At 33.6% G+C, this 26,904-nt stretch overlaps 3 protein-coding genes and 1 pseudogene across 4 annotated transcripts; 1 reads left to right on the forward strand and 3 right to left on the reverse strand.

Annotated features, from left to right (window-relative positions):
- Positions 1–1,473: 1,473 nt before the first annotated feature.
- On the reverse strand, positions 1,474–2,200 carry LOC132058027 (inactive protein RESTRICTED TEV MOVEMENT 1-like). The gene is made up of 2 exons (XM_059450595.1): positions 1,959–2,200; positions 1,474–1,818 (listed from the first exon to the last, which is right to left on the reverse strand). The coding sequence occupies exons 1-2, from the start codon at positions 2,154–2,156 to the stop codon at positions 1,474–1,476; spliced, it is 543 nt and encodes a 180-aa protein (XP_059306578.1). The 5' UTR covers positions 2,157–2,200.
- A 5,178-nt stretch (positions 2,201–7,378) lies between these two features.
- Positions 7,379–11,491, reverse strand: LOC132058028 (stromal 70 kDa heat shock-related protein, chloroplastic-like; annotated as a pseudogene).
- A 4,638-nt stretch (positions 11,492–16,129) lies between these two features.
- On the forward strand, positions 16,130–17,748 carry LOC132058556 (uncharacterized). 2 transcript variants are annotated; one of them, XM_059451020.1, is made up of 3 exons: positions 16,130–16,145; positions 16,390–16,491; positions 17,275–17,748. In XM_059451020.1, the coding sequence occupies exons 2-3, from the start codon at positions 16,422–16,424 to the stop codon at positions 17,661–17,663; spliced, it is 459 nt and encodes a 152-aa protein (XP_059307003.1). In that variant the 5' UTR covers positions 16,130–16,145; positions 16,390–16,421; the 3' UTR covers positions 17,664–17,748. The 2 variants fall into 2 exon arrangements, with proteins under 2 accessions (XP_059307003.1, XP_059307002.1); XM_059451019.1 differs by lacking the exon at positions 16,130–16,145 and having other exon boundaries at positions 16,227–16,491.
- Positions 17,749–18,655: 907 nt separating this feature from the next.
- On the reverse strand, positions 18,656–26,189 carry LOC132057406 (glucomannan 4-beta-mannosyltransferase 9-like). Its single transcript, XM_059450002.1, has 9 exons — positions 25,301–26,189; positions 24,977–25,075; positions 24,208–24,460; positions 21,403–21,513; positions 20,699–20,835; positions 20,138–20,251; positions 19,834–20,033; positions 19,157–19,351; positions 18,656–19,067 (listed from the first exon to the last, which is right to left on the reverse strand). Exons 1-9 carry the CDS (start codon positions 25,628–25,630, stop codon positions 18,905–18,907), a joined length of 1,602 nt encoding a protein of 533 aa, XP_059305985.1. The 5' UTR covers positions 25,631–26,189; the 3' UTR covers positions 18,656–18,904.
- Positions 26,190–26,904: the final 715 nt, after the last annotated feature.

Genomic DNA, 26,904 nt, shown 5'->3' on the forward strand with positions numbered 1-26,904 from the left:
GACTAGAAAGTCCCATTTTGGGGTAAATCTCAAACACGAAACCTCTGATTACAAATGAAAGAATTCTTATCAATCCGGCCACCACAACCCTTGTTCATTACGGACTCAAATTCACTACTGTATAGAGAAGCACACACTGAGAATTTTTATTGCATAGGACCACAAACGTGAATAATAAACATTCTTTTTTATTCCCCTCAAGTTTAAAACAAAATCCACCACATATATGATGCATCTCATTTGTCCAACAATTAAATAAAGGGGTTATTCAAATTCATAGAATTCACACGGTACTGTATTGCTAACGTTACATTAAATTTTGTGTCCACCATAGCGCCTTTGCCTTTGCTGAAACGAACATAAAGCTGCTACAAAATATCTTCATCAAATTGAGGAAAATCACAAAGTAGAATTCACTATAAGCCAATTGCCACAACATGTAGTTGCTAATTCTCAGCTCTCCACTTGTTCTAATGAGTAAATCAGGATTATGTTATTCCTAACACTTATTAGTCTCTAATTCTTCGTCAATTAATTTGTCATCAAATATCCTCCAGTTGAATAACTCCATCCTCTAATTGTTTGTCAATTGATTTTTAGTTGCTCGTGCATATGTCATATCTTCCACCATAGTTAAGTCTTTACAAAGTGAAGTCTCTTTTGTATTGTCCTTTGATGTTTCTTCTGAGAATTTAATCCTTAAAATCATTTAAGACATATATCCCTGACCGTGATAAACTAAATTCATAATGTATTTGACTGGTTGGACTGGGAACCGCAGACGCACCCTAGTGGCAATAATTTTTTTTATTTTTGCATAATATATATTTAGTATAATTTTTTACCAAGCCGTGTCACCGATAACCTAATGAAGCTTTGTTATGATATTTTGGAGAGAGAAGCAAGCAAGGTAAAAAAAATGAATTTAATTAATCATAAATCTTTATATAGACACATAAACAAAGTAGACTCCTCCCACAACTAAAGTATTAGACTCTCACTAAAACTAAAAAACTGAATATTCTAGAAATTCTACTAAATCAACTATTAGACTCCTCCTATAGCTAAACAACTAATTATTCTAGAAAACTATAGCAGTAACAGATGCAACATCCAACAAGCTTCATCCCTGATAGAAAGACGCCAACAATGCTACAATATAATATTCTGTTGCATCGTGTACAGAGAGCTAGCTTTACGCCAGATGCAAAGGGTGTGGGACTTGACTGTTCATAAAATAAGCATAAAGTTAAACATATAGTAACGGGTCCATCTTGAAAGACATATTTTTGATTAATCTTCTTCCCTTTCAATGTTTACTGGAGAATTCCTAGATACAAGCATAAAATAAAACAATAACTGGTCTATTTGGAAATTTGCAAGATGATGAAAGTACGTTGAATTAATCCAGATTCCACACTATGCTGTGGGCTGGGGAGAGAGCTGCTCTGCGAAGCTGGGCGCTCAGTGTTCTTATGGAGGAAGCAGATGTTCTGCTTCCTTTTTAACCTTCACTCGAGAATCCTTGGTTCTGATCATGGAGGATGTGACAGTCTTCACATAGACACCAATACTCTCAATGAAATTACTATAATTGGTGCCATGAAATCCACCAAATGAACGATCATCTCCTATTTCAAAGTTGAAGTGCTCATTCAAACTGGGATCAACAGAGGTCGTCATGCCATATGGTCCATAGGTACCCTTGTTGGTGCCGAAGGTTATTGATCTCAAACATACAATCTTCCTCAGTTCTTTTTCAACATTGTGGAAACCTCTTATTGAAGTAAGAAATTCTGATGGATGATCTAACACAACCTTCAATAATCATTATGGACGATGAATAACTATTAGCATGTGCTATTGATTATAGTAGTTTATTTGATAATTGAATCATCAAAATGGAAGATATATTTATATATTTTTTGGTCTTAAATATATATTTTTTGGTCTCTTACCGTAGTGAAGTTTTTGTTGTGTGCAGCACCATGTCTCTCAGACAAAACAAAGTTGTCATTCTCAACGAACAGGAATTGAAGTGAATTAATTCCGTGTTGCCAGTGGGAAACATAAATCTTGGCAATTTCCCCTTTTCCCTTATCATCCCAAGCAGCTGCCTTCTTTCCTCCTGCTGGGCCAACCTTGACCATATTCATATTCTCACTCTTTATTACTTTCTTGTTTAAGAAAGGCAGCAGTAGTACTATAGAGACGGTTATTAATTTGAGGATGCATGAAGTTATATATATATATATATATATATATATATATATATATATATATATATATATATATATGGGCACAAAAGTGTTTAGAGCCTGTTTGGATGGGCTTATATATACACAACTTATATTTTTTTTAGCATAAAAAATTTCGCTTTTTAAAAATTTCATCCAAACTTAAACTTATTTTTGAAACTTTTTAAGACAAAATGATAACTTATGTTCCAAATTAAACACTCAAAAAAAAAAAAACAAAATTTCGAACTTATAAGCTAAGCCAAACAGGTAAAAGGGTTTCAATTATGTGTACCAACATTATTGATCCATCTTTATCGGAACTTTTCCTCCACTTTGGATCTCTTTTTCTTTTTCTTTGTTTTTTCCTTCCCTTTCTTTCTTTGTCATTTTCCTTCTCCTCTAAGGCACTAACTATTCGAATTATTGGCAAACGTCCTCATTACCAACTTTACTTCAATCAATTAGTTTGTGGATGTGAAAAAAATTAGAGATACATCTGGAAGAAAGAACATTTTGTTCTTCCAGATGTATCTACAATGGGATTTCCTTTTCTAATTCAAGCTCTCAACTGCTCTGAGTTCTACTTTGAGCTTGCATTGACTACAACAACAGAGAACTAAAAGGAGATGCATGTTGGTGTTCTCTTACACTCCAGGCACCAAGAACATGATCTAATTGACCAAAAGAAGCTATTTCCTAGTGACTATTTCCTTTGAGAACATTACATTAATAGAAACGAAATTAATAATTAAAGATTACAATTGAACTAAAGTACAGACTGGTCAACAAAAGAAGCAGCCTCTTCTTTTTCTGAGAAAATCCATAGCATGTTCTTCCCATGCCTCATGAGTTGGTCCAACAGAAACTTTTAGGTGAGCTTCAATTTCTACATGTCTGACGTGCTGGATTCGCGACTTGCTTTTTTATATAGCTGTTTACCAATTCACTGGACAAACACCTAAGCCATGAAGTCATTGTACATTTTGATTTGAATTAGGAACTTCCTGTCCAACTCTAAACAACCCGAAATAATAGGAAGGATACGTGCGAAGTTTTTAATGAATATCGGGGAATAGGCCAAGTATTACTTCACCTCCTCATTTTCATCTTGCACTGCCCAAGGCCTTCAAAAAAGGTGTTTTTTTGCATTTCTTCATATCTTAATTCATCATGTCTTCGTAGACTATCTTTCTCAATAAATCAGATAGTTGATATAGCAAGCACAGAACATCTGTACACAGTAAATAATATTTAAAATCTTTATTTGGCCAAGTTAGGTCAAGACACGTAAGTTTTGAATTTACAAACACAATTTAATGCATCTAATAACTAAACATTTCAAACCTGAATAAATGTTAAAAATTGCATGATATATACCAAAAAGGTTATTTAATTAGCACAAGCAGGAAAAAGTGCAATTGTCTACATTGCCTTCGTATCATGTCTCTCATTCAAACATACTCATGCCTTAATTCCGTTACCACATTTGCCGTCCAACAGACACAATGTTGACTTGAACAGCTAACCCAAAAAAGCATTTGCAAACTCAAATAGACTTTTCTTAGATTGGGTATCTAGTCCAATTGCTATATACGAACACACTTAACGCTATTGTTTCTCAATATTTCTTCATGTACTACCCCTGCAAAAGTTCTAGCTCATACAAAGAAATTCTGTTGTATTTTGCTTTTATTTAAGGCGGTACTTTCACTGCATTAGATAGCAAAGATACCAAATTAAACCATTCTAATCTATCTCCTTGCAAAGTAAATAATGGGAACATCTGCACTTTCCCTCAAGTCTATCAGGAGCTAGTAGATAAGGCCGTAATTGACCATGTTTGGCTTGGCCACGTTGATCAAAGCCTTCCATATGACAGCAGTCATCACTATCACTATCACTCTTAGCACCAGGCTGCACCAAATATTCAACTGTTAATATAAGAAAATTTTCATTGAAGTCGTATTAGGATCTCCAAGTGAGAATTTCTAATGAAAAATTGGATACAATGCAAAATAAAATCTACTTGGACCATCAAAATATTTGTTATGGCATTGCGAACATCAGAAGAAAAGAGGGAAAGAAAGCAACCTTCACTAAAAGAAACATATAATTAAGCAAGAGTAATTGATGAGTAAAAGTTGCAGAGCCGAGAAAGGCTAAAATGAGAGATGATATCAGTATACTGATCCAAATTTGCAAATTGTAAGGTATTTCATATGAAGCATACTTAATGCAGATAGTTCAAGCAATAAGAAAACTTTGAGACACTAAGGTCAAATAAACATCAAAAGATGTGAGTTTTGAACATACTACTGCATTTTTTTTTTTTGGGTATTATGTTTCGTAGAGGATCATTACTGATAAAACAAAATGTAAGTATTCCTTCTTTCATTCTTTGGACTCAGATGAATTTGTTATTGCGAATTAAAAGAGGTAGGATGAGTTTCCACTCATCTAATCCTTGTTTATGTATCAGGTGCATTCTCAAATTCCATAAATCCATTATTGTGCTAAGAGTATTTTCTTCGCTTGAGAACAGATGGGAGTTTTGCTATCTATAAACTCCATTTTTGGGGTTTCTTTTTTTCTACTTGGGACTCTGCCTAAGGATGTCCTTTATTTCAGAAAACTGCATTAAACGGTTAATCACAAAAAACGAAGAACCAATACCATTTTAATTGAAACAATCTACAACAGCATACAATATATGAGAAATTGTTTCCTTTCATTTTTGTGAAGCTTCACTATACTCGTAAGATCAAACTACTGATAGTTTCATTGTTTTTTTTTTATTTTCTTTTTTCTCAAAAGGTTCTACTTAAATAAATGAGAAGTTGAGAACTACATGTTTAGGCACATCCTTTTTGCTCTTAAGACATTAAAATACAAACTGGAAGTCGTCTGAGCTTTAATTTGACCTTCTACTAACTCAAATCATATAATTCTATTTTATTGTTAATCTAGCTAGTCGTAACTCACCATGACTTCAATTCCTTCAAAACCGGTGTGTATTGTCTAATGATCCAATTATTCAACATCTAGTAATCAAAGTTGATACTATCATTGCCTGGCACTTAGGTCATTGTTGAAAACTGAAAATGAACATGTTCACTATATTAATTTATTTCACCAGAAAAATGAACCACAGTTCATGTGAAGTTCTTGATAAAAGCAAATCATTTATAAAACGATGGACTCGACTGAGCGACTAATAGTAAAATAAAGAAGTGACATGAGCCTCCATTATTACGATATTGAATCGAAAATTCTTTGAAGGCGAAATAACAGTACTTGAAGTAGGGGTCAATTTTGGCAGAAAATGAAGTATAACCATTAAAACGAATGAAAGGTGGAGACAAGGGCCGAAGGATATTCATGATATTCGGAAAGATTTATGTTCATTCGCTCAGATTTTACATCATGATAGAAATGAGGATAAAGTGCAAGCTGCTCTTCCATCTTTTCAATGTAAGCGGCTTGAACAAATGAAGATCTAATAGAGCAACCAAGTAAAAAAGGTATAACATATAACTTCCTCATTCTGTAAACACACTCCTCATCCACATTTATGGAAATACTAATACATTTGTTTGACCATTTTTATTTTACTTAAAAGTTGAGTCTTTTACTAATATTATATTAGTTAGAATTGCAAAGGGATCTATCAATACTCAGAAAGCCTCGTATGCTTGCTAAGGCGACAAAGTAGATACCTTCATGCTTTCGCTTTGTTAAGTTGATTTCAGAGAATTCTATATTCATTTTAGTGACAATAGCTGCAAACAAAGTAATACTTAGAAACAATGAAAATAGAAATAGCTAATAAGAGGAAGGTGATGATGAGGATGAACTTTTTCCCCATATCTGAGTGCTGTGATGATGAGGATGAACTTTTTCCCCATATCTGAGTGCTCTTTCGGACAAGGTGATTGATCAGCTAGCTCAGTTCCACAAAACAAAGAGCAAATTAAATAGAAGCCCTACTCCTCCTAATTTATAACAAAAAGAACCTAGACGGTTATCAAGTATCAAAACCACAGATTGACAAATATCAAAATAGATTGCATAGGTCAAGCTTTCAGAGCCCTAATCAATATATAAGTAACAAAAGGACCAACAAAAGTAACAGAATAGAGACATTTGAATTGCGGAATACCTTGAATGGACCAAAGATTAATATTTGCAAGCCGGTCATTTAAAATCTCAAATTCTCCTTTTTGAAGACTGCTTCGAGTTTCCATATTGTAGCTGATGATATGAACTTGTCTAAATGGTACTACAAAACCACGAGTATTAATCTGAGTGAGGCGAAGAAGGATCAGGTGATTCCAGAGAAAATAAACAGAGAGAGAGAGAGAGAGAGAGCAAAAACTGATGGGAGAAAGCTCTACATGAAGCAAGTGATCGAGAAGATTGACAAAAGTTGGGCAAACATGGCAGTTCACTTGGCAGAGCGCTAACAGCACAATGAAAATAATGCTCGAACAACAGAACCAACCTCCTTCCCCTGATCAAAACAAGAAACATTATTAGATACAATAGAGAAGGAATAAAAATTAAAGGGAAGTGACAGACCTCTAGCGAGAAAGAACCTTTTTTCCAACTCATAATTCCCAATTCAGCACCGATACTATGCAGATACTTCATAGCGAGTAGTAACACTTTTAATTAGATTTTTTATCAGGCTGAATCTCCATGGTGTAGCAATCTAAACGTGCTACGCAAATCGATATTTCTGATTGCAAATGCCACATATACTTCCTCTCATTTTGTTAATTGGCTTAGGAAATCTATTGTATCCATTAGAGTTCTTTTTCCTACAAACTTTTCCTATATTCTTTGTTAAGTAGGAAGGTTCTCAGTGGTCATTGAGCTTTTTGTTTCATACTTAAATAGGAAGGTAGCATTTCTGACAAATAAAGCAATCTCTTATATACAACATACATGCTAAACAACTTTTTCCCTTTAATATAACAGAGATAAACATCCAACTAAGCTAAAAGCAAAAAGTTACACAACAAGCAATTCCCTGCAAAGTCGGAGCTATGGTTCCAAGCCATACCTTGAATGCAATTGTATCACCACATGGCATAAACAATATTCAATACATGGTACGTTATATGTATCTGCAGAAAGAAATGCATTTCCTCAAATAAATAAATTAAATGCTACAGATTATGGAGACTTAGTCATGAGGTGTCCTTTAGACAAAAAATGTTAATTGGAATACTTAAGGACAACTATTAATGAAAACTAATCAATTACAAAAAGCTGCTTATCCAACTAAATAAATACACAATATGTGAGGATTTCATTCAAACTTTGACCTTTTTCCTTAAACAGACTTGTAAAGAGGATGGAGTACTCCACAACTTATAACTATTTGTCATACATTCCTTCTTGATCCATTTACAAACATTTAAACATAAATGAAAATTCAAAACCAGAAAGATGTTTTAAGTGAAGGAAGTAACAGTAAGCAATGTGTAAAAAGGACACAGACCTCCAAACGATCAAGTCCGAGTTGGCCAAGTTGCTTGAACCTCAACTACAGCTCTATTTAAGTATCTACAATAGTTAAAGCACAAGGAATAATAGAAATATATAAGCATAAAGAAGAACATTTTTTCTGCATAGTACAAAAGAAGGAGCAGAGACCTCAGACTGAGCCCTACAAGCTCAAAAAATTGTTCCCACTCCTTCCTCAAACTTACTTAACAATCTATTTATTCTTGGACATATTAAGACTCCACTTGTACAACAACATAAATATTACTTACTATTTAAATAATCTATAGAGGTTTAAATGGCCCTTCCTTAAATTCAATCTGAAAAAGCAGAGTTGTCATCAATCAATAAATACAGATGAAAAATCTAAAACTCTGAAGATACTCAGACGGAAGTTCATCATGAAAACAGCACATACATTCAAAATTGAATAGTGAAAGAGTTTAGTGGGGAAAAAAGAGAAAACAGCTATAACAGATAAAAAACCTTATATCAACCCATTTCCAATAAGGGGTATCTATGCCACAATTGAGAGTTATCTCGGTAATTCACTCAAATGGAAAGACCTAATAGACAATGGATAAGAGCAAAGGAGATGAGAAGAGACCTAGGGTTTTCGAGCACAAGAAGTAGAAAAAAACTAAGGCACAGATAATCGGGATAGAAAAAAGTTAATCCCTTATACACAAACTAAGAGTATAATAAGCTGAAAATCAAATATGGTCTGAAAATTGCTCTTCTATGCTCTCACTTGCTGTCGGTGAAATCGGCATCGTTTACGTCTCCATCAGGTCCCTTCCCTGATGATGATTCTGAAGGCCCATCAGAACCGCCAGGTGCTGGACCAGCACCTGGTGCAGCACCTCCAGCACCGGGCTGGTTGTATAGCGACTGACCAAGCTGCATGACTTCTTGGTTAAGGGCAGCCATTGCATCCTTCATGTTCTGAGTTGAGCCCCCTGAGATTGCTTCTTTAAGCTCTCCAAGTTTAGCCTCAACTTTCTCCTTCACCGGCCCTGGTACTTTGTCTCCAAGTTCCTTCAACTGCTTTTCTGTCCGGTAGACAACAGAATCGGCCTGGTTCTTTGTGTCTATGGCATCTCTCTTCTCCTTATCCTCCTGGGCAAATCTTTCAGCTTCTTTAACCATTCTCTCGACCTGTTCCCATGCAACCATAAATATGATCACTTATGCGCAGTAAAGGGAATTAACAAGAAATGATACGCAGTATGTTGCTTCATCTACAACCAAAAGTAATAAAAGGAAAAAATAAATAAGGTGAAATTCAGGGACTGATAAACACTATGCAGCTCTTTGCCCAACTAAGCAGCTACAATTACTAAAGGAGACCTGGTCCTAATACAATTGGAAGTCAAAAACATACACCAGGCAATGTGCTGGCACCAGTAATGGTGTAGTCTTGCTTCTTCCCAGTACCCTTGTCAATAGGGGTGACGGACAGAATACCATTGGCATCAATGTCAAATTTCACTTCAATTTGAGGAACCCCTCTTGGGGCAGGAGGAATTCCATCAAGCCGGAAACTGCCTAGAGATTTGTTGTCCCTAACAAATTCTCGCTCCCCTTAGAGGACATTAATTTCTACACTTGTCTGACCATCAGCAGCTGTAGAGAATACTTCTAATTTTGAGGTAGGCAATGTTGTATTTCTTGGAATGATCTTTGTCATCACACCCCCAAGTGTTTCCAAACCAATGGATAAAGGTGTGACGTCCAAAAGAACGATATCGCTGACATCTCCGGCCAACACTCCAGCCTAGAAAAAACAGAAAATGAGAGGTGAACCAAAATACTAATCATGACACAGAATACAAGAACCAGGAACAAGCAAGGCTCTTACCTGCACTGCAGCACCAAGAGCAACAACTTCATCAGGGTTAACTGTAACATTGGGGTCTTTTCCGGTCAATTTTTTAACAAGTTCCTGAACAGCTGGAATGCGTGTAGAACCACCAACAAGGATCACCTCTCAATGAATTCTGAACAGGAGTTTTAAGCCTAATTGCAGAACAAGAGTTTTACCGCGTGTGATAGTTGTCTCAATGTGTTTAGGACCATCAGCAGTGGCTGTAATGAATGGCAAAACCAAAACCTGAGAAAAAAGGTGATTCCCCGCCCCCCAAAATTTCTCTTTATTTACCTTTGTTTCCTTGCCTTTTGGGGTCTCTCCGAACTTCACAAATTTTTGGTGGGTAATATTTGCAGACTATTTTTATATGAGTTTGTTTATTATGTCCAAGACCTCGACAATCCCTATCAGCACTCATACCTCGATTCCGGGATAAACATCGAACATCGGTCCTCACGTCACTCTCATCCAACTGAGCTCAGCTCATAACAGTGTTTTCTTGTATATCACCAATGTATCAACAGTATATCATGAAGGATGAGAATGCGTTTGTCAATAATCAAATAAATCTCAATAGTATCACACATGACACAAGTAATATCAATAGTAAGACTACACAATAAGCCATAATGGAATCACAATTCTCAACAGTACCTCCCAGGCACACAAGTAATATCAATAGTAAGACTACAGTGCTACACAATAAGCCATAATGGGAATCACAATTCTCAACAGTACCTCCCAGGCACACAAGTAATAGCAATGATAACGCTACACAATAAGCCACAATGGAATCACTATTCTCATCTCAATATCAATCAAGTAAGTACCGCAATATCATAGTCGTGATATATCGCTAATCACCAATAACCCAATGTCATCAACGTAGAAATGAGCCACAAGTAAATAGATCAAAATAAGTCAACAACACAACGGGGTGGCTAGCTCTCAAATCATACAACAACGCCCCACCTAAGACGATATCCATCCCAACTTTATACCTCAAGGCTTACATGCATTCTCCGACAATATCATCTAACAATACACTTCGCTAATCGAAGTCTCACCATAAGGTAAACCGTAATCTACCTGGAAGGCCGAACAACAAAATCTCCAACAATCACACCTTAGTCTTTCCTTTTCTTTGAGCCTCGAGATAATGAAAGTCTAATCATATCCGAAATATGCAATTAGAATCAAGAAGAACATCAATCAAAACCCTACTTCAATTCAAGGCCCAAATTCCCAACCTATGGAATGGGGTTTATGAACTAGAAAGGGGAAATTAGGAATCTATAGGCCTCAACATGAAATTAAGCTCTAGGTGATCAATTCCCATCAATTACAAGCTAGAAGAACCAACAAATTACTTAAATTCGGATTCTAGGCAAAACCCCCAAATTTAGGTATAAACCCTAACTTCCAATCCCATAAATTAGCCACTAATTTGGAAGAATTCATGCAATAATAGGTTCTAATCATCAATTCCAGGCTTAATAAAGCTAACCCACTCAATAAATCGAGATTTAGAAGCCTAGAAAGAAGAACTCATGGAGCCCTCTTTTAATCATCAAACCCTTAAAGAACTATCATGATAATAGAATCCTAAGGCGATTATGGAAAATGGAATAGCAAAGAGAATAAAAGAACTTACCACAAAGAATTTCTCCCAAAAATCACCTTGAAAAGCTCTCAATAACTCCAAAGTTGAAATAATAAAGAATGAGGGACTTATGGCTTTTAATACTCATTTAATGAAATAATGCTTCCTCCACATCGATACCGCTTGACGCGGCAACGGATCGATGCCGGCGGTCCCACCTCGATGACCACTCAGACCGCCACGGCCGTCAGCCAACATATAATCCATCTGTCATGCACTTGAAATTGTCTTGATATATATGTTTGACTCTGCTCCATCACGGGTGGTGGCTATGACGCATATTTGAGTATTTCAATGCTCAGGCATCATTTATTTAAATGGTGTTAGGCCTAGCAGGCGGTCACGTGCAAGATGGTCAGCATACGGGCTAGGATTTCCAGCGGCTTCATACTTTTGGTGAGCCCACATTTAAGTTCGTGGGATTCAAATTGTTGTATTTATTTGTATAGCGCGAGCTAGTATTGCAACATTATTATTTCATTCATAGTTTTATAGAGGCTCCATAGATATATTTGTATTACGTTTGGGTTATGGGTATCCGTTTAGATTTGCAAATAACATCGTTATTTTATGATTTGGTTAAAACGCATGTTGATTTAATATTATTCACTTCGACTTACTCACTTAATATTAATGTTAATTAATTGAATTGTAGTATATGGGTGCGAAATGGGTAGCCATTACACTAAATTGGTTCGCTCGGTGCAAGTTGGCGAGCATCTTGTGCTGTGCCACGTCTCCTCACATTTTGGGGCGTGACACCATTCCAGTGTCTTCTTTTTGGGGAAGAACTAAATCTTGCAAATAAGCTTATAGAGAAAGCAATATCTGGTCGAGAATTATTGGCAAGATACATTAATGCCCCAATTGCACTGAGATATGGTATTTCAAAGACCAACAATTTCTTCATCATTTCCATAAGGTCGAAATGGATCTTTATTGATAACAAGTGATCTCACAACCATTGGGGTACTCAATGGATGTGCTTTATCCATGTAAAATCTCTTTAAAATATTTTCAGTATATGTTGATTGATGGACAAATACTCCATTTGTAATAAATTCTCCATTTGTAGCTTTGGAAGCTCTTCGTATTTCATAATATTCACATCAACATATACAACTATTATGACAAATTTCGTCTTTCCACAAGGACAAATCTTTCATTTCAAATTCTCTTTATACAAACATTCTTTTACTTCCTTTATTGAATAATTTTCCAGAAGCTCTTTCGAGAGTTTCATAATATTCATTGTCCGTCATCAACATATCAAATGCATATCAAGTTTTTCATGAATCGCCGTATTTAAAATTCTCAAGATCATCCACCTTTATGTCATCAATAATCAATGGCCCAATATTTTAGATGTTACACAAATTTGTATATACTAATGGTCATTTTATACCCTTCTTATTGTAAAACATATGTAGATTGGGCTAAGAACACTGCGATTATAACGAAAATCTCACAAATTTACAAATTGGTAGAAACAGTTCACAAAGACCAATTGTTTTAATCCTCCATGTGCTCATAAAGATTATATCTTCACCTGAGATCAAGTTTATAAATAATTTTCAACTCAAGTAAATATTTCCTTCTTTATGACCACAAATTTGTATATGTTTTGTTGGAAAGTTCGACATTTTGAATCCTTGCTCAAACACGACTAATTGAACAGAAGTTGATTTTCATAAAAATATCATTGTCTAGTGAAGATATAAATAGAGAAACAATCATTGGACAACATCCATCAAATGCATATCAAGTTTTTCATTCCTTTTTCTCCTTCCAAGATAATAGTCCTGGTCATATTGTAAGATATCACAAATTGCGTAAGTACAATTATTGATGAACAAAAATACATTCTTTGAGAATATGTCTTCATATAATCAATGGCCCAATATTTTAGACGTATTTGCACAATATGAATTATTACAACACTTCATTAACCGTAAGTCAGCTATTTCAATATCCGTATATACTAATGAAGTCATCAATTTGTATGAAGACTTTATACATTATTGTAAATTAACTTATTACAATTCCACGGAATAGTTGCCATCCTTATATTCTTTGTCAAATGGAAGGAGGAAAAAAAAAACAAAAACAAAAGGGAAAAAAGGACTATTGAAGACGATCCCTTTTAAACTCTAAAATAAGCCTCACTTCTTTCAGCAGGACATCAAGTTATTATTTAAAATCTTACAAAGGAAGAATTGTAGGAGAAGTTCGACCCATCAAGGCACACAACCTCATAAAATCCACTTGAATGTCAAACCTAACTTTTTTGCAAAACAATAGTAATGAAGGATTCATGGAGAGTATTTTCACCGTTTACTCGCAATGCAATAGTTGTTTAAATACGAATATTATATCACAATATTTCCTGTTCTTTTTCGTTTACTTTCTGTTGTTTCTCATGGTTAAATATGTTCTATCTACTCAAAGGCCTGGAAAAATTATTATCATGACTAATTCCTTTTTTCTTTGTCAAGTAATTCGAGTATACCAACTTTGCAGAGTTGCCAAAAGATTGTATTAGACTATAATTGATATCTGTTGTAAAATTAAATTTAGTGGGATCAAGTTTGAAAGCAATCATTTTACACATACATACATAATCCTTACAAACCCCAGAAATTTGCATAAACTACGAGGAAAATGAATTATGGAAAAGTACAAACCTGGCAACGGATAATTTTACCAAATCGGCTAAAGGCATCTTCAAGCTGATGATCTGTAACGTCCCATGATAATCCTAGGACACTTCTATATACAATAATAGTGTTCCTTTCATGACTTTTTCCATATTCTTTCGTCACGAAATCTCTGAATTGGTCTTATCATCTAGAAAGAATTAAAAAATCCAGAACAACACCAGCTTCAACACTCAAGCGAAGCGTCTTCTCTTTACGTTCTCCAGCATGCAACTCTTTTATCCGCTACTCAGGCATGTAAAAGAACCACGTCAGTGAATTGAGCCAATTTAATTTTTATAGGGAAATTTAGACACCTAGTTTTAATGCATCACGCCTTATAAAAATATTATAAAAGCTTGAAACTTGTTGTCTACCTGATTATTTTCTTACATATACCATGATTTCCAGTCAATATTTTCTTCTCTTACGGTCAGGTAAACAACCAAAACATTGATGCCAACATCACACCAGTTAATGAAAAATCAACAACAATACCTCGATACGAATCCTACCTGTCTGACTAAAGCTCATGATATAGTCTTGTGGCTAGTCTATCCTTCAATTTGTGGTTAAGAAGCAAAGATATCTTATTCTATACCAATGTACTGAAAATAGCTAGCCTTATCGAGAGGGTTTCCAAGCAAATGGAGGAGCCTACATGATAAAACTAACCATCCATGGTATACCAAAAAACATTTTTATTCTGATTATGTTCTCTACTCGGCATTGATTTTCTTATCTGCTGATGTTTCAAATTTATACACGAACATTATATTGTTGTAAAAACATGTGAAATGAGATGGACATGTCCAAATGTGATAAGTTCATGATCATCACAAACCTATAATTTCTGAAATCAAAATTAGGAAAAAAATATATATATTTTTTTTAAAATTTAAGAAATTACAAACTTGGGAAATTGTATCGTATATAAGAAATGGCACCTAAAATATGGGCGAAAAGGAGAAACTATTTCCAAATATCCTTAATACAAAGCACTGAAATTACTATTATCCTTTATCAGTCATATCAAAGAATATAATATATTTTAAAATTAATTAAGGTAACAATTTCTAATCTTTCCATGAGCTTTTCATTTAGAGGATAAATTTGTTCTGTCGTTCCATATTGATTATTTTATAAAACAATATGACATATTTATGATTATGAATTTCAAAAGTAGACACACGAGTGTTGTGATTTATAATTGTCCACATTACTATAAATATCCGTCTCAAAATAGTACTTGTCCATTTACAAAATCAAGATAGAATTAATTAAGTATTTTCCTACTTTACTCTTAACATTAATTATTTTTTAAAGTAATTAATATTAATTAGAGTGTAATTAATTAGAGAGCGATAAGGATAATGTATCAAAATATAATTTTATTTATGAATTCTTAAAGAGCGTATATAGAAAAAAGTACACAAAATAATATGACACGGAAGGAATATTATTTGGGCTAGTCAACTTAGTAGTCACCAATAATCCAATATCCACTTTTAAGCCCCCATAATTGAAAAATAGTCGCCATAATTTCAACCTCTACAAGTTTATTGCAGTCTAGGATGTAGTCATTAAGTGTTATTTGTATAAGTTGAAACTCTAGAACTACGGCTATTTTTTAGGGCAATTTGCACCTTATTCGGGGGTCGGCTTTAATTTTTGCCCCTTAAATTATTAGTCTTTAATTTTTATCTTTCGCTTAAAAAAAATTTAAATTTGAGTTTGAATTTTCGTTCAGTCAAAAATTAAAAAATAATTCGCAAGGCAGAGTGTGCACTCTGCCTTAAGAATTTTTTTTATTTTTGATTGAATGGAGTTCGAACCCGGAACCTCAAGATATTTTCGATCACTTTTTTAAGCGAGAGCAAAAATTAAAGACCAACATTTTGAGGAATCAAAAGTAAACATACAAGTGTTGTGATTTATTCAGGACTACTATAAGTTTAGAAAACTTTTCTTCTTTCTTACATTTTATGGTCAATCAAACTATACCATACCATATGATAAAAACGAAGGATTTCTTATATTTCAAAAAGAAAAAAAAAAAAAAAAAAAAAAAAAAAAAGGAAATGACAGGAAAAGACACGCAGCGCCACCGATCATTATCCAAAATAAAATAAAAGGGAAGTTTACAACAACAACAACAAAAAAAAGTTTGTATAAAAATCTAAACTTTATCTTTTCTTAGTTCTCTACAAGTATCCAGCACTTTCAAAAACTAGCCAGTTCTTTCCAGAAAACTCCCACGTAAAGCCACCAGTAGAACCTTCTAGCTTTTCCAGTACCTTCTATTTTCAACATTCAATCAAACACAAAATTATAAATATCCAATTAAACCTTCCACTCTCCTCAACTTCATCAATCAGAGAGAGAGAGAGGAAAAAAAAAGTTTCCAAGATTCTATAAGTGCAAACAAATTCATCAGCAAAATGAAGCCAGTGGTACATGAAAACAATGGCAAAGTGACCATCAAAACAGAGTGCAGAGCAAATGAAGAAGGTAAAGGAAAATAATTTATTCACAAACTCAAATAGTTATCTGAACGCTCTCTACAATTCTCCACAATACTCTCTGCTTTTTTTTATTATTTCTATGTTATATGAAAATAGTTAACAACATTCCTATATACAATATAATAGTGCTAAACCTAGTTTAGCTAGAAATTAGAAAATCTATTCCTACATTATTTTAACTTGAATTACGCTCTCTGTCTATTTGGGAGAAAATATTTACAAGTTTTAGCCCATATGTTGAGTTTGTTGGCCAGTTTAGCCTATATTTATGTATATATACCTTTTATACACTATTACTCCTTTCATCTCAAATTTATTTGGCACTTTTCATTTTTAAGAGTCAATTTGATTAAATTTTAAAACTAAATTAGATGAGAGTAACTTAATATATTAAAAATAAAATTTATATGTTTGAAAATTATAGAAAAAGTACTATAAGTTATAATCTTTTTTATATTAATTTGGTGAAAAAATATATCTTACAATATTAATTAAAATTTATACAGTAAATAAACTTTGAAGGAAGCGAGGGAGTATATGCTTTTATACTAGGTTGATACATTATTGTATAATGCTTTTCTCCTCTGGTATAATATTTTATAATATTGTATAATGTTATATAATATTGCATAAACTAAAAATATAGTTACGTAGTGTATTATTTTTGTGTTGGGTTGTATATTTTTGAAAATTTTCCTTATATTTATATAAATACCAAATCCTAACTAATCTTAATTTCCTACGATTTTGATTTTTTTTTTTCCAACAGAAGGAAGAAAACACGTAGAGAAATTGGAACTGGACACGAAAAATGTTGACACCGTTAAGTACATTGAAAAAAAGTTAACAGAAAAAGGGGTACAGAGATTAGAACGGCATCCAGTTGACGGGTTACCGTTAAAGCATGATCCGAAAAAGGGACACGGTGGAAAGTACACGTGGGAAGGACCCGATAAGGAAGCGGTTAATGAATTGGACCCGGCCCCACCCGCATTGGATGAGAAGGATCCGAATTATGTGGATGAAGAAATAGAAGATAAGGTGGTGAAAGATGATGAATTAAGTGGTGTTGTGGTGGGAGAAGTTGATGTGCCAAAATTGGCTGAAGAAGGTGTTGCTAGAGTTGATGTTCATCCTAATTTGAAGGCTAATAATTGAAAGAATTGTTAACTAGTGTGATTTGAGTTTGTTAGCTAGTAGTATTTAGCAGTGTAAAGATGATCATGTGATGTAATAATAACAAGTTGTTGTTTGGTAATATTCACAAGTTTCAACTTGAAAAATAGTCATTATCATTTTTCACTCTTGAAATTACAAAATTCGGGATATTATAATTAATGAAAAAATTGTGTTAATTTGGCTAGCATAGAGTTTTCAAGTAATAAATGAAGACTTTTAAAAAAAATTGTCTGAATTAAGTCGTAAATATTTAATTGACTATAAATTTATATTATTAAGAATAAAATGAATATTATAAAATTAAATATTTACTAAATAAAATAAATATCGTTTTTTTTTTTAAAAAGTGACCTGAAAAGAAAGAGTCTCACGTAGATGGAGATGGAGGGAGTATGACGTTTGAAACTCGACCCGAAAAACCTTAACAATTAAAGGGAAGTTAACGGAAAAAGGGGTGCAAAATCGGCATTGGATGAGAAGGATCCGAATTAAGTAAATGAGGAAATTAAAGAGGAAGAATTATGTCGAGTAGTGGTGGGTGAAATTGAAGTGGCGAAATTGGCTGAAGAAGGTATTGCTAGAGTTGATGTTCAACAGGTCATAGCCCATATTGTTACTTTCGTATTCATTATAGGGACAAGTGACAACAGTGATTCAACAATTAATTTACGTCGCAAAAATAGAACCACACGTGTAAAGTTCTTGCGACTTTTGAATTTTTAATTAAAATAAAATTTCTAGCTCCGCCATGGAACGGTAGGTGGTAGAGAAATGGAAACACTAACTCTGGAACTTTCAATCTGTATTGAAACCAAATACATCTAAGGAAAAGAAAACAGATCCAGCTATTACTTTGTGCTCTGAGCACTAGCCATTATCACTTGTTTCTTTGTTGCCTATTTTCTGTGTATACTGCATTTAAAGATAGGACTTTTTCTTTTACTGTATAGCCCTTAACTTTCTGGATATACACAAACAGAACAAACAAGATTCTAGTCGTAGCTCGAATCACTTTTATGCTTCAACCTAAAAAGAATAACCAACTTTTCCTCTTTTTTACAAATGAACAAAAAAAAAAAAACACTCGGAAACAAGAAAATGGAGGAGAAACTGCAGAGGCGGGATGCCACTGAAAAACGCCACTTCTTTGTGGTGCTACCGAGGGGGAGCACAAGGGCGAAAAATGAAGATTCATACCCTAAATCAGACACAAGCGCTGACTAAGAGGTGGGCATGAACGTGCCAACTTGACTGAATCCCACGATGAAGAAGGCGAACGCTTGAATGAAGAGGTAGAGGAAATAGTGGTTATTCCCAAAGGCAATGTCGTAACATCCACAGAAGAAGAGGTATGCCCCAGCTGCAAGCTCTAACAAATGAATCCTGTCGATAATTGAACGATAGGAAACTTTATTAGTCTTGCAAATTGTCCAAGAAATAAGAAAACACATATTTTTAAGATGAAATATTACCTGTCACCAAGCCTCATTCGATGCTTTCTAAATGCTTTGGCAGCTGACTTTAACTTGAGAGCATCCCCTAATTTCTCTGTGACGATCCATTCGTTCACTCTTCCTGCCTCCAACAAGCCGATGAGGGTGGCCTTCGTTCGGTGGAGTGACATGACATTCTCAAATAGGATCCAAAATACCAGCAAATGGAGTGACCTGTTCCCCATTCAACATAAGCAAATGTTCAGCATATCTAGTTCAAACATTGTCGTAGTTTCGTGTTTCCCATTTTCTACTTCATCAAATGAAAAATTAGTTGACCAGACGTGGAGCCAGAATTTGAAGGTTCTGAACTTGCCACCGAACCCATAACTCGTCTTAGTTACTGGGTTCGCAATTAAATGTTTATACACGTTAAATGAATTTTCTGGTACAAACATAGGGTCAAAGCAAAAGTTATTTTGTCCAAACCCCTACTTAGTACACTAGCTCCGGCCCTGATAAGTTCAAAGGCAATGCATGCGCCTTTCAACGTCCACCAGAACATATTCATCAAATAGTTGCTCAGTATTGAGGAATGTTTGAATATTCGATGATATAAAATCTAAAGTATCATGTAAACTTCCTGCTGTTAGGATCACAACGTTATCAAGAACGCGAAGTAAGAATGATGTAGTGCAAGTATAAGGAAATATGACCTTGGAGTTCCTACTGCATTGAGGAGCGTAATGATGGCGGGAATGTAAACGGCTCCCCACTTCGGAACCTCAACTTCAGGTACTAATACAGTGGCAGGTAACACCACAACATAGAATACGAAAGTAACAATATGGGCCACGACCTTCCTAACAAAGAAGAAGCTGTAGATCACATAAACCTTCTTCGACAAAGACACTTTCTGCAAGCAAATAAAGACGATAAAAGAAGTTCAATGGAGACTCAGATGAGTACTAAATAGTCAGCTAAGAAATTGAAATATGCCAATGGCGATTTAGGTGTCACCTTATTTCTTATAATCTCCATACACATTTTCCTGAAGAGATTGGCTGGGCCACAGGACCAACGATGCTGTTGATAACGATAGGCCTTCAATGTACTCGGTAATTCATTTTTTACCTATATGATTGATAGCAACATGTTATTAACAGTAGCCACTTTGACATAAGTTACTACACGTCATTTTCTCTATTTATATAAGAGTATTTGATAAATGATCACCACAAGCTTCAGTCCATATTAAGGCTAATGAATATCCTTCTCAAGGGGTGCGCGAAGACTTAAAAACAGATAATATGGACTAGAGACAACCGATAACAAATGTCAGACGGAGAATATATGCAAAAACCTTGAAAGACAGATAATACGGACTAGAGATAGTATATTGTAGAGTTTATTTATCTATCTATCATTTCGAGACAACGACAAAGAAATCTCAGATGGACAATATGTGCAAAAACCTTAAAAGACAGATAATATGGACTACAGATCGTAAATTACAGCGGTTATTTATCTATCTATCATTTCGAGACAACGGATAAGAAATGTCAGATGGGAAGTATGTACCTTGACAGAACCGAGGAACAAGAATTTCCATCCCTTGAGACTGGCGCGGACAGCGAGGTCCATATCTTCGACCGTTGTCCTGTCCTTCCAACCTCCAGCCTCATCTATCGCGGCAATTCTCCAAACACCAGCAGTGCCTGTGTTTTTTGCCAGATACAATTTCAAATACTTAAGTTTTGTTGGACCACAAAGAATTCACACAACAAACCAAGTCAATATTTTCATGGACCACTGCTATTATTAGTTGTTGTTTCATTTTAACTTCATTGAAGCCAATACACAAAACAAGCATCTTATTAACTTGTCCCTTTCAATGGACCTAAATTTATAAACTTCGTACTGTTTCAATTTATGTCTTACTTTACTACTTTTCATTTTAGTATGTTTCAAAAAGAATTTCATTTTCTATAGTTAGTAAGTTTTTAACTCCAATATCCCAACATGACATATTTAAGACCAAAAGATTTAAGGACAGTTTGGTACATTACATATCGTTAGTTAAAAAATCACAAGAGTTAAGAGTCATCATTTTTTTTTAAAAAAAAAATGCGTGTCCCGTCAAACTAAGACACATAAAATGAAACGGAGGAGGTACTAGTACTAATTTCTGATATATTTTTAAATGGGTCATAATCAAAACATTAATTATTGTACAAAATTAGCTCAAGAAGGGGAAAACAGTAATTAATATGTAGAATTAATACCATTAAATCCGAAAAAGGCATATGTGCAAGACCCAACTTCTTGCTCCACAGAGAAGTGATAATCCAATGACATTTCTTGCATTCTTGTCATTAGACATTCATCAGCATTTACTGCAAAAATCACCAACCAAATAAATTAATTAATTATTTCACTCTATTACCAATAATTTTTCAAACGGGCATTTTTTTAAAATTTGAGTTAAGTTAGATTCATTTATTAACAATTTAATTTGACCTACTAAAATTAAAAATTAAAAAAAATCTGAAGGTCAGAAAAATTAGTGTCGGTTAGTGAAAAAGAATGTTCCAAGGTCCACCATTTTTACTGCGCATGCAATTGTTGGCTACTTTGGGAAGGGTAAGAGGGTGTATATAAGACAAAGGGACAAAAATACCCTTGTCCTCATTGATAACCCCAAAAATGGCCTTCCCTTCAAGAATGTACAAAGAATTTCTTTGCAGAACTGACCACAAAATCTAGCACTTCCAAATTGGATTATTTCTAAGCACAAAACAACTTTTAAGTACAAAAATAGTTACATTCACAGTTCAATACTGATAGGCCATGTTGCTCCTGACTCTTTACAAATATTACTATGTCGGATTCTTAAAAAGCAATGCATAGTTAAAAAATACGACACAAATGTAATAGTAACATTTTTAGTAGGCGTTTGGACATGCGGTTTGAAACCATGATTTGAAATCATGAGATGAAACCAGCGTTTGGACATGCATTTCATCTCATGGTTTGGTTTGAAACTCCAAATCATTTAAAAAGGCATGATTTGGGGTTTCAAACCATGATTTCAAAAATTTTAAATAAAAAACTTGACCCAGAAGTTGGTAAATATTTTTAACAATTACTTCCACCAACCATTTATCAACTTCATTAATTTTCACCAACCTTTATTTATGTCTACCATATGGGAGGATTATATTAAAGAGTAGTTACGTTACTATTCATGTTAAATTTTCGTTTTATTGAACTAAAGTTTGATCAATTGATGTTGTCTTTTTTAGAAAAACCTTTTACTAGGGTATTAATTTTGTTATGAACTATAACTTGCTCATTTGGTAAGATTGTATAAGAATTGGGAATGTTTTGATAGTTTTCACAATTTGTGAGGTTTTTATGTCTATTAGAGAAAATACAACTTAAGATATCCAAATTACATGTCTATTAGAGAAAATAAAACTTAAGATATCCAAATTACTTGTCCAAACATGATTTCAAATCATGATTTGAAACCATGGTTTCAAATCATGGTTCAAACCATGTCCAAACGGCTAAAGAGTCCGAACAATATAAGTGATAAAGGATATTTTATGTCCAAATAATAATATTTTATGGTATGAAGTACCTCCTACGAAACCACAACACTTTTTTCACTTTAGAGCCGTTTGGACTAATTATAAGTATTTATAAAAAGCTTTAAATTTTTTTTAGCTTTGATAAATTTATGCCATATTTGGCAAAGTTAAAATAATCTCAAAAAAAAATTTGACTTAGCATTAATCCCGAATTATTTTATCCCATGTTGAATAAATTAACTATAAGCCAAAAAAATTAAGGGATTACTCCAACTTATTTTTTTAATTTATGTCTACGTACCAACGACCCCTTATGGTATTAAGTACCTCCTACGAAACCACAACACTTTTTTCACTTTAATCAACTTCTCTTTTCAGCTTTTTAGCATGCACCAGACAAAACAACTTTTAGCATAACATTGATTTTTTTATATATATAAAGTATTAAAATTATCAGTTACTTTTCACAATTACACTATTTTGACATAAAGTTGGTTTTAAAAAAAAAAAAAAAAAAAAGAGAAGTTAAGAATTAAGTGCATTGAATTGCCAATTCACAACTAGGGCCAGGTTTTCATGTGCCACCAAAACACAACAACACACTTATGTGGCCTAAAAAAGCTGGCCTACCAAGATTGTACCTACGTCTGGTCATTATTATGTGCGCACACAAAAATTACACAAAAATTGGTCGTGTAAAAGTCACCGACAGTCTTGATGAGTTATTTTTGAGTACATAGAGAAATATTCATATAACATGTAAGTAAAGTAATATAATTATATTATGAAAGTAAACAAAATAAAGGGTACCCGCCTGGAGGTTAATTAAACGACTAAAATCATAAAATACTATATGACTTTTTCCAAAGGGATAAAGTTTTAGCGGACAAAATTACCGAAAAATAGTTGGGAGAGAGATCTTCTCATACAAAAAAAGACTGAACTAATTACTCGCTCAATGCGCTTCGAAATCCTAGTGAATTCCCTTATTTAGCATTTTGGTAGATAAATGAATGAAAATAATCTAGATGACTTCTTCTAAATTGACTAAAGTTTTGGTAGATAAAATTATCGCATCCTGAAAATAAAAGAGAACCCTTGCGAGAAAATTGGTGGAACAAGATCGCTATACAAAAAGACCGAACTAAATACTCGCTCAACGCGCTTTAGAAATTCTAGTGAATGCCCTTAATTTAGCATCTTTGAGTTGAAGTTAGCCATTTTTCCTACCATAAACCCTAAACTCCACATCCAAAGACGAATTCAAGATTTTTATATTTTGGACTCAAAATGCCACTAAATCCACTAACCATTTGAGTCAGACGACTCAAAATTTCAATATTTATACATATTTAGTAAATTACTATACATACATACAAACATACATACGCTGCTAACCATGAGGTTCGTGCAATATGGCCGGACACTATCTTTATGAAACAAAATATTACCACTACTATACGAGGAAAGTGAAAAGGTAAAAAGTAAACTTACCATATTTCCAACGAGCTTGAACAAGGGAAAGCTCAGGATTGTGAACTAGAAATGGAATTGTACGCCATAGAAAATCAGGTTCAGGTTGAAAATCAGCATCAAATATAGCAACATAATCACATTGCTTCACATAAGAATGTTTCAATCCTTCTTTTAAAGCACCTGCTTTGTACCCACTCCTATTATCTCTCACTTCATATTTTATATTTATCCCTTTGCTTGCCCATCTTTGGCATTCAATTTCCACCAAATTCTGCAACAAAACTCAAGTATTTCAGGGTTTATCTCTAAATAAAAAAAGATCAAATTTTCACAAACTTTATAAATTCTGCACCAATTTCAAGGAATCAGATAAAGGGTTTTCATCCTCTCTGAAAAAAAAAAAATTAAAAAGATCTTTACAAAGGTTTTATAAATTGTTTGGTCAAACTTCCAAAAACTGCTTCATCAGGAAAGTGTTTTTTTATCTTAGGTGCTTTTCAAAAAATATTTTTGGAAATTAGTAAATAATCAATTATAAAAACACTTTGGTCAATATTGGAGTAGCAATTTATACTTGATTAATATTCCAAAAGTTCGTGAGAAAACTATTTCTTTTTCCAACAAAGGTCTTCAAGGTTTATTTCAAAATCAACTAGAGGTTAAAGCTTTACAAACTTCATATATTCTGCACCATTTTCAAGAATTAAAAAGGGGTTTTCAGGGCTTTCTTTTATGAAAAAAAGATTATAATTTTTACAAGGTTTTACACTTTTTTTTTTTGAAGTACCTTGGTTATAGGGTCTGTTGAATCATCAAGAACTTGTACTATAATACGATCAGAAGGCCATGAAAGTCCACATGCAGCTCCAATTGATAGCTGATAAACCTGTGAAAAAAAATCTAAGTCATCCTCTTAGGAAAATTTCAATAAACAAACGTCACAAAAAAAAACATTAGGTGATTTTTTCATCTGCCAAGTTTTAGTGGACAGAATTACCGATACATATACTAATGAGAGGTATCAACAAACGTAACAAAATAATTGAGGTGCATGCGAACTAATCCGAACACCGAAAAAGAAAAAAAAAAAAAAAGATTAAAGGGTGCAAACCTCTTTTTCATTATACATAGGAATTTGAACAAGGACCATAGGATAAGATGAATTCCCAAGCTCAACATCATCTTTTAATGGCTCCCATTTGTATTTTTTCTCTGGTTTTTTACCAAAGAGTTTCACCAAAGTAATCACAACAAACATGTAAACTCTTTCAATGAACAACATTACAGACATTACAAGACACAAAAACACTGAAATTCTTAAGAGAGGGACAATCAATGGAGCTTTAATTTGTCCCCACATTATAGCAAATTGTTCTGTTATATCATCTCTTGTTCCATAAAATGTATCAGGTAGAAAATTTGTTGTTGAAATCCTCTCCATTTTAAAAAACAGGGGATTCTTGAAAATGTTTTTTTTTTTTAATTTGCAGAAAAAACTGAGATTTTTTTTGCTATTGGGATGTCAAAAAAGACATGCAATAGCTCAAACTCACCACTAAATTTTGCTACAACAACAATTTTTTTTTTTTTGGGAAAATGGAGAAGAAAAAACAGGGGATTCTTGAAAAAGGTGAGATTTTTTTATTTTATTTTATTTTGCTATTGGAATGTCAGAAAGACAGACAATAGCTCAAAACCACTATATTTTGCTCCAACAAAAAGATTTTTTTTTCTCAGAAAATGAAAAATGGAGAAAAGAAAAAACAAAATAAATTTGCAACAGAAAGGAAGGAAATGGGGTTCTTCTGGTTGTTTTATTTTGTGTTGCAAGAAAAGAAATGGGCTCAAAAAACAAAGCAAAATGTGTTCTTTTTCTATTATTATTTGTTGCTGCAACAAAAAATTTAAAGAGAAATAATAGCAGAGCTATGCATTAATGGCTATTGAAATATTAGGAGAGAAATGGTTTACAGAGAGAAGAGAAGAACATGGAAAGAGAAATAAAGGAAGGGTTCTCTTTTTATAGATTATAAAAGCTCTAGTTTGCCTTATGGTTTGAGTTGGTTCTTTTTCTTTTTCTTTTTTTCCTTCACTTTCTATGTTACTAATATTTTAAAAGGTTTTATTGCATTTTTGATCCCTTGAATATCTGTTCTAATTAATTAAAATGTGTATTTTAGTCCCTTCATATAAGAAATACGTTATATTTAGACTATTTTTAAATTATATCACGATCGAATACGAAGCAACACAAATTTAACATGATACGTTAGTAGTTAAGTGGTTTAGGACTTAATAATTCGTTAAAAGGAATAGTTTCACTTTTGGTGTTTCGATTATCAGTTTTAAATTTGGTATTTGCAATAGTTAGCGAAGCACATTTAGTCTTTAATCAATTAAAATACATGATTTTGATCTCTCTATGACATTTAAACGATCTTTAGAACTGTATTACGCTTGAAGATGGAACAAAAATCTAAGTTTTACATAACACATTGGAACAGAACGAAAGTTGCCCATAATGATCCTGGAGTTTTGTGTGAAAGGGCTCTCGCTCAACTGATCAAAGATACGTCGTGGATAAGAGGTTCAATGACTCCCAAGAGCTCTTGTCAACCGAGCCATTTGGCACCTCGATATTGACTCATTACATCCTAGGGTTGAAGAAGGTCACAAGGGTTCGGTTGTTTGTCTATTCAAGTGGTATGTGAATTG

This window comes from Lycium ferocissimum, chromosome 5, assembly GCF_029784015.1.
Source record: "Lycium ferocissimum isolate CSIRO_LF1 chromosome 5, AGI_CSIRO_Lferr_CH_V1, whole genome shotgun sequence".
NCBI lineage: Eukaryota > Viridiplantae > Streptophyta > Magnoliopsida > Solanales > Solanaceae > Lycium > Lycium ferocissimum.